At 39.9% G+C, this 9,013-nt stretch overlaps 2 protein-coding genes across 2 annotated transcripts in view; one reads left to right on the forward strand and one right to left on the reverse strand.

Annotated features, from left to right (window-relative positions):
- Positions 1 to 6,243, reverse strand: part of tnnt2a (troponin T type 2a (cardiac)) — a 28,855-nt gene extending 22,612 nt beyond the window's left edge. The window contains exon 1 of the mRNA XM_039689772.2: positions 6,184 to 6,243. The gene's annotated coding sequence lies outside the window, so the exon portion shown is untranslated. The remainder of the gene's footprint in view (positions 1 to 6,183) is intronic.
- LOC148970543 (uncharacterized) lies at positions 1,659 to 4,358 on the forward strand. Its single transcript, XM_089124555.1, has one exon. It carries the CDS (start codon positions 1,902 to 1,904, stop codon positions 3,897 to 3,899), a length of 1,998 nt encoding a protein of 665 aa, XP_088980681.1. The 5' UTR covers positions 1,659 to 1,901; the 3' UTR covers positions 3,900 to 4,358.
- Positions 6,244 to 9,013: the final 2,770 nt, after the last annotated feature.

The following is a 9,013-nucleotide window of genomic DNA, read 5'->3' on the forward strand; positions in this document are numbered from 1 at the left end:
CCTAAACCTAACCGCGTCCTCCAACAGACGCTTTCTTTTAGTGTCAGTTAGATGACGCCGTAGGATCGCGTCATGTAAGTGACGCTAAAGGGCGCCTAAAACGTCAAATATTGAAGCATGGTCAAAGGTGACGCCTTGGGGTGAGAATGCATTGGTATAGTGACTCTTTCTGTAGGTTACATTGTTCAATTTACATTCATTGGGTCATTGGTTGCGTTGGACCCTAATAAACCAATTGTAATCGAACTACAGCACAGTTGGAATTAAAAAGTCACAAGTAACTACATCAATTGGAATGAAAATTGAAAATCGCATTATAAGGGATGGTTGAAACGTTAGAAACTTCAATACTGGCAATTTTATTTTTCATATCAGTGCTGTCTGATTAGATTAGACTCTTCCCTTTTGCCAGATAGTTAGGAACATTTCAACACTCATGCACTGGGCATGTTGCCATCCAAGGCCACCATGGATTCGCTTAACCAGAGGCAAATACCCCCTTGCTTTATTTAGTAGGAAATACTTCTTAGCTAACTTTTAGTTGTAACAGTGTAGATTTTTATTGTTAAAGAGTAAGAGTAAGTTTCCAGTGAAGGGTCAAGCGTGTTGTAGGCAGTGGCCAAGTGTTGCAAAGAATCGTAAATATGGAGAGAAGACACTGAATCTGAAAAAAAAGCCTCTATATTTGTAGTCAACATTTCCAACTGGATGACTACGATCACCGTGTTTTAGGCCAAATGGAGAAAAACACTGTCATTCCATTTTATTTTTGACAGCAGTAAACTTACAGCGGCGGATATTTACATTAAGTGCAAATAGCAATAGATTTTATTTACACTATGTAAAAAATATCAATATCAGTGTTTTCTTTGCAATTGCATGTTATAAAGTAAGAATTGTGAGAAATAAACTGACCTTATTTCTTCCTTATTGCAAGTGCGACTTTATATCTCGCAAGTCTGAAATCTTTTCTAAGGGAGTCCAATTCTAAGGAAAAAATTTTTTTTTATCTCTCACAATTTGGACTTTATAACACACAATTGTGACTTTATATCACGCAATTCGGAGTCGCAAATACGTTTTAATTTGTCATTCTGTTGCACTTACTCCCTACACCACAGCGAATCTTTTTCAAAATGAACGAATCTTTATCCGTGTCATTTGGTTCATTCAACGAACGAAATGAACGAATTGACTCAGGAAAAGATTCGTTCATTTTGATGAACGAGTTCGAACAAAGTTTATCAAGCGACTAGAATAATTTTTGTGCGAAAAAACAACAACAAAAATAACAACTTTATTCAATTATTCTTTTCTTCCTTCTGGGCCTGAGACGAGAGTTCAAGAGATTTCCACGACGCATACGTGAGAATTGCGATCTCCTTCAACTACGTCTAGTTCAGTTCTCGCGTATGCGTCGTGGAAATCTCTTGAACTGGAAGGAAGAAAAGAAATAGTCGAACAAAATCGTTATTTTTGTTTGTTTTTTTGCACAAAAAGTACTCTCGTCGCTTGATAAACTTAGTTGCAAGGGCGTAGATTACGCGGGGGACGTGCCCCCCCCACATTATATAAAATGTAAATTTGTCCCCCGCACTTTTTCATAGGGGAAGTGTTCACGACATGTTGAGGTTTTCGCGAGCCAATGTGTCATGATTCTGCCTTCTTGTCCTTGAATTCCTCTAGTCGTGAGGCAGGATCATGACAGAATCATGTTTTGTGTGCAAGCGCATGGCCTGTTTGGGCCATGTGCTTGTGTTGTCTCGTTACATAACCCCGCCCTCTTGTTATCCTCATCTTGTCATTATTGTCTAGTCAGTGTCACCTGTCCTCGTCATTAGTGTTCCCCATTTAATCCCCTTGTGTTTGCTGTCCTGTGTCGGTTCATTGTTTGATGTTGCATGTTTCAAGCTGTGAGTAATTCTTTGAGTAGCTGTTATTTGAGAAGAGTCTGTTCATGTTGTAGTTTTGTTTCTGTCTTAGTTTCTAGTCTTAGTCTGGTGTGTTCTACCCTGCCTTGTTTTGCCCCCTCGTGGGTTTTATTTTCCTGTTTATCACAAATAAACCCCTTTGCACATCATCTGCTGTCTGCTATTGGGTTCATCAGCCATCCACATAACAGAATGAACCGACCCACAAGAGACCCAGCAGACAGCAAGCCTATTTATCCTACTCTGCAGCCGTCAGACCCCGAACAATGGTGGCAGTCGGCCATCACCGACAGCCTGGAAGGCAAGCTTCCTTTCCCTCCTCAGGGAGAGTTGACCCTGAGGAAGTACGCCCAGGTCGTGGAGAAGAGGAGGTTTTTCTTGCCGGAGATTCTGGTCAACCGCTACTTCATCGCGGGTCTTAACGTCCATCCCCCTCTAGCTGAACGTGAGAGACTGGTCAGCCGCCCGTTCCACAAGATGGTGGACAGTCTGTCACAAAGGGAGCTGCAGGGTGCTACAAGGTCTTCATCCTCCGCTACACTTCCTGTGATCCCTGAGGGTCGTCTGTTAGCCGTTGCTACACTTGGGGACCAACCCAGTCTTGCCGCGACTCCTGAGACACCTTCCATGTCCATCAGTATTCATGGCAAGCGTGGAAGGCACCCGTCATGGGAGTCAGCATCAGAGTCTTCCTGCCCGGAATCCTCCTCGCCTGCAGTGAGCTCACCTGTTCCGGTAACAGTTCCTGTTTCACCCCCCTCTCCGGTCACTAGTCTGGCTACCTACTCCGCCCCACGACCCAGGAGGAAGAAGAGGAGGAAAGGACCTTCTGGTTCTCCGTCTCTACCCCCTCCTGAGCCCGTGATGGCTCTCCAACTCGCCGCAGAAGTCGGAAGCGCTGTTCCCTGTCCCGCTGCTGTAAGCGTGGCTCCGGTTGTTGCAACAGGAGATGCCGTTCTACAACCTGCTGCAGAAAGCGCCTTTTCCCAGTCGGCGTTGGGGAGATCCATTCCAGAGACTTGTACTGTGAATGTCGTCTCTGAGTCTTCTGCCGTGTCTGCAGAGGAGAGAGCAGCAGTCGATTCCGCTGCAAGGGCTGTGGTACAGTCCGTTTCGGCTCATCAGGAGATGCCAGTCATCATCGCTGCCAGAACCCTGTCCGAGTATTTATCCCGTCTGGCCAGAATTCTTGATGTCCCAGTCAGTCCTGTCTCGTCCCCAGTCCCTGTTTCAAATGCTCCAGAGAGCGCCGATCCCAGTCCAGAAACTGTCAGCGCTGATCCCAAGTCTGCTATACAGAGCACAGATCCCAAGCCAGCTGCAGTCTTCGCTGATCCCAAGTCTGCTACACCGAGCACAGATCCCAAGCCAGCTGCAGTCTTCACTGATCCCAAGTCTGCTACACCGAGCACAGATCTCAAGCCAGCTGCTGTCTTCACTGATCCCAAGCCTGTTGCACAGAGCACCGTTCTCAAGTCATCTAGTGAGAGTCGTGATCGCAGTCCAACTGCAGTGAGCGCTGGTCCTAAGCCAGCTGACTTAGATGCTGATCCCAGGCCAGCTGCCACTAAGACTGCATCCCCGTCTGTTCTGGTCTCCCCTGGCTCCTCTAATTCCCGGTCTGTTTCCCCATTTGTCCCTGTCCCCACTGTTCCTGGACTTCCGTTTGTTTCCCCTGTCATGGCTCAACCCCGGACTGTTTTTCCCTTGTCCCACAACGCTCCTCCCAAGCCTGCTCGGTCCTCTTGTCCTAAGCCCACTCCCCGTGGTCCCAGGACCCCTGTCCCGCCCACCCACCCTGGACTGTCACGCAAAGACTCTGTGTTTCCTCCACCTCCTCTGCATTGTATGTTCTTTTTGATATTCCACCCCAACCCTGTCATTGTGTATTCTTGTATGCCCTTGTTAGTTTTTGCCATGTACTGTTGGTTTGTGTCTTTGTCACAGTCTGTCATGTCCCGTGTTTAATGTCCCCTTGAGGAGCGTCTGGAAGCCGCTCCTTAAGGTGGGGGTTCTGTCATGATTCTGCCTTCTTGTCCTTGAATTCCTCTAGTCGTGAGGCAGGATCATGACAGAATCATGTTTTGTGTGCAAGCGCATGGCCTGTTTGGGCCATGTGCTTGTGTTGTCTCGTTACATAACCCCGCCCTCTTGTTATCCTCATCTTGTCATTATTGTCTAGTCAGTGTCACCTGTCCTCGTCATTAGTGTTCCCCATTTAATCCCCTTGTGTTTGCTGTCCTGTGTCGGTTCATTGTTTGATGTTGCATGTTTCAAGCTGTGAGTAATTCTTTGAGTAGCTGTTATTTGAGAAGAGTCTGTTCATGTTGTAGTTTTGTTTCTGTCTTAGTTTCTAGTCTTAGTCTGGTGTGTTCTACCCTGCCTTGTTTTGCCCCCTCGTGGGTTTTATTTTCCTGTTTATCACAAATAAACCCCTTTGCACATCATCTGCTGTCTGCTATTGGGTTCATCAGCCATCCACATAACACAATGTGTATAGATACAGATTTAAAATTCAAAGAGAAAAGATCGCCTATCTACTGTATCTACACGTGACTTTCACGTTGCCATGGTAATCAGTCACTCGCACTCATGCATCACCACACGCCCGTGCTCGCACCCGCACTGAATCCATCGTCGAAGGTCGAAAGGAATTCAAAACGGAGAAAAACACTTCACACTTTTTCCGCAAAAAAGTCAAGGACTGTAAGTTGTAATGTGGTATCCGAATTTGGTTGCTCATTGTCATTGATGAATAACTTTGCCTAATTTTCTGCCATTATCTAACTTATTTGCTTGAATCATGCAGTGTTGTACTTGTAACATGTGTGCATGATGTTTACCATATAATAAGGTAACACTTTACAATTAGATTAAAAAAGTTTGTAGACAAACGTTAAGTTTTCTTTAAAAAGCCTAACCAGAAAGTTTGAAGAAGTTTTAAAAGCATGAAGTTTGAAAGTTTTCAATATGAATGACAGTTTTGGTTAAGTAAAACAGATAGATAGATAGATAGATTAGATAGATAGATAGATAGATAGATGGATGGATGGATGGATAGATAGATAGATAGATAGATAGATAGATAGATAGATAGATAGATAGATAGATAGATAGATAGATAGATAGATAGATAGATAGATAGATAGATAGATAGATAGATAGATAGATAGATAGATAGATAGATAGATAGATAGATAGATAGATAGATAACTAATGAAACCTTATTGTACAGTGTTACCATTCAATATAAATGCAGTATGCAATTGTATGCATTAATGATTTAGGTCTTAATTTATAGGGCTCAATAATATTATTGCACTAATTTAATGTTTTTTTCTTCTTCTGTGTTGTCAAGATTGATCAAGAAACAGGGAGCCTAGGGTTGTCAGGTCAGAAAGAGGATGACACTCAAAAAAAAAAGAAAGTTCACAGGTGAAAAGTAATAGACTGGCTTTTAAAAAAAGCTTGAATCATGCAGTGTTGTACTTGTAACATGTGTACATGATGTTTACCATATAATAAGGTAACACTTTACAATTTGATTAAAAAGGTTTGTAGACAAACGTTAAGTTTTCTTTAAAAAGCCTAACCAGAAAGTTTGAAGAAGTTTTAAAAGCATGAAGTTTGAATGTTTTCAATATGAAAGACAGTTTTGGTTAAGTAAAACAGATAGATAGATAGATAGATAGATTAGATAGATAGATAGATGGATAGATAGATAGATAGATAGATAGATAGATAGATAGATAGATAGATAGATAGATAGATAGATAGATAGATAGATAGATAGATAGATTGATTGATAGATAACTAATAAAACCTTATTGTAAAGTGTTACCATTCAATATAAATGCAGTATGCAATTGTAAAAAAAAAGGTATAATGCTTGACATTCTGTCCCCCTCACGTTTGAAATGATTGCTACGCCCCTGTATAGTTGAGCCACTGTAGTCACATGGAATATGTAAATATTTTCTTCATTGACTTTCTGGGCCGTCAAGTTTCGATCCCTTAGGAGATGTAGCAGTGATCCACCTCTCAAATTTAATCAAAAAAATCTTCATTTGTGTTCCGAAGACGAACGAAGGTCTTACGGGGTTGGAACAACATGGGGGTGAGTAATTAATGACTTAATTTTCATTTTTGGGTGAACTAACCCTTTAAGGTAGGTAGGCTATATGGTATTACCATGTTACTATAGTACTTTTTAGTGTTAGTGAATGGACTTTGGCAGATAAGCGTTCACTACCTTCCTCATGCTGCGTCTCCTCCTGCACCTCCTCCTCCTCCTCTTCTTGCACCTCTAAGCCACACCATGCACGTTAGATAAGCAAACAAACACACAAATATCACTGAGATGGAAGCTAAGAGATCGGTCCACAAGTGCCACTGGAAGACAATAATGGATTAGTGATGGTATGCAGATCATTCAGACATTTCCGCTCCACTTTTTCCATAACATTGTCAGTTTTGGGTGTGTTTTGTTTAACAAAACTGATTATCCAACTGATAAGATTTCACAGTCATAAATCTACATGACGGTTCTCCATATCTTGTTACCACGCTTGCATGTCCGAACTTCGTCCAAAATATTTATGATTTTTGTTTTAAAATGGCATGGTAACGCATGCAAAACCTGATCAGCTGGTATGGTTTGAAGGTTTTACTATTGTCCACCATTTCAAATTTCAGTGTAAATAACAATATTTTAACAACTCTGTTGTTACAAAATGTTATTTATATAACAAATACTTCAGTTACTTCGCTTTTGTAAAACTCTGTAGCCGCAAGGCTGATATTTCTGACCTTTCCGTAAGCAAAAACAGTATTTTTTACAGTATGAAAGTTATTTTTATGAAACACAAGACTTACCCTCCTGCTCCCTAGAGAACAAGACAAAATAGTGCTGTTATTTCCATTGTTCTCATAGCGCAAGTATGTTCCCAACAGCTGCATGAACTCTCAGATTAAGTGTACTTATCAGATGAGTCACAAGTGGATGGTGTTAAAATACACTATAGCGTTTGTCACTGTATTTGTATTCGGACACTGTAATATCACTAAAAGAAATATTGTAAGAGACATATTTGTCACCGATGGATGGATGATAGCGTGATGAATTGGTACACTTACTCGTACTCTTCCACTTCTTCGTTGTCTGACATTTTTACTCTGTATTAAAAAACAAACACACATATATAATGTAATTAATGACATTATATTATTTCAATAAATATTAATTATATACCTTCATAAGTGAACCAAACAATAAAAAAAACAGCATTTCTAAATCATCCAAAAAACTGTATTCTTATTTGAAACATAAATATTGTACCTCATACTGTTCAATTTTCTGTACATAATATTCAAGATGTAAACCTCTTACCTGATGACCAGCTGAGATGTAGAAAGAAAGTCTGTCTTAATGTCCGAGAGGCAAGCTTTGGCTCTCCTCTTGATTCTTATATGACTGGAGCCGGGGGTCTCTGTGGGGGTCAGACGTCTCGCTCACTGTGTTTATTTTTACTCTCAGAGATAAGTGGAGAACAGTCTTGAAAGCACTCCCTAAAAGGCCGCTGCCATTGTTATGTGGAGAGAATGGAGAGATAGCTAATGTCCATATCAACACAACCCTCAAGGTGTCGTGTGATAACATGTGCCACTGCTTATTCTCTGACCGCTCACACCATACCATGTCTCAGAATTGAGTTCAGATCTACAGCTTATTTAGTTTTGTATCCATGATCAAGTAGTTTTATATTCATGATCAAGCCTTGTTGGAAGGTTTAAAACAGTTGGAAGGTGGAGTTTAAGGTTAACAGGCCAATATGTCAGTAAAAGGTAACTTGGAAGTCAATGGGACCAGAAACTGTCTGGTTAATGATATTCTTCTAAATATCATGAAAATCGGCTGAATGGATTTGAAAATGATAAAACTCAACTGTTTAACTCTGGGGGAGTTGTAAAATGAGCCTATTTCCAAAAAAAAAAAAAAGTGGAGTATCCCTTTAAGTGTTGGTTGCTTAGGGTAGTTAGGAGAGAGAGAATTGAGAATTGAAATGCTCTTTATTACAAACTTACATATTGTTACGAGAGAGAGCGAGAGACAGTAGGTGAATGTGTGTGTGTGTGTGTCTCAGTGCATTTCCCTAATGTCCACCACAATGACCCTCGGTAATGTGTGTATGTGTGTGTAAATATATGTTAACCCCTTACCTGTCACCCCCCTTTTTGAGAATGGGGTTAAAATGGACTGTTCAAACTTAAATGGTTGTAATTCAAGAATATATACCCAAGTTTGGTCTTGTTTTAAAGGAAACAATCAGAAGATTATTGCCGAAGTGAAAACACTTCAAAAAATTAAAGTATGAAAAAGTTATGGAAGTTTAAATTCACATTGAATCAAATATACTGTACTACATATTTTTTATTTACTCTAAAATTACTATAAAATCAAAGCCATAAATCTAACCAAGTTATGTTCCAAATTTGAAGTTGATATCACAAAAATTGAGATTTTGTTTAGGCGTAGTACCAAAAATAGCCACCGGGTGCCATTGAATTCCATTGAATTTTGTTGTATACATTCTGCCTTAACAAATTAATACATTTCTGTTCAAATATCAATTTTGTTCAAGACTCAAGACTCAAGACTCAGACCTTTCTGACAATATGTGTTTTGTCAAGATTAGAAAAGGTTTTGATCATAAATTATGAAATATAATAATGCCCAAAAGGGGAGGAGCCTGATATAATAAGTACCGTTTCTATGGTAACAGGATGTTTTCACAGGATGAATTCTGAGTTTTTAAGCTTTCAAATGATACCTAATTTATGATAATACTAAAATATGTGATATAATAAAAAAGGCGATAAAAAATAATATTATATTTTAGAGGATAATATATGTTTATTATAATTTTTAGAGGATAACATTATACTATATATATTTTTTTTTAAATTGAATAATACTAGATTATATGTTTTATTATGAACTTTTAGCATAAAAACAGAAGTGTCGATGATTAAAAGTGGGTGCATCGACTTTTTGTGACAAAGGTCAGACCTCCTGTTAAAAT

The sequence above is a fragment of the Pimephales promelas genome, chromosome 20 (genome assembly GCF_988280905.1).
Source record: "Pimephales promelas chromosome 20, fPimPro1.hap1.1, whole genome shotgun sequence".
NCBI classification, from domain to species: domain Eukaryota; kingdom Metazoa; phylum Chordata; class Actinopteri; order Cypriniformes; family Leuciscidae; genus Pimephales; species Pimephales promelas.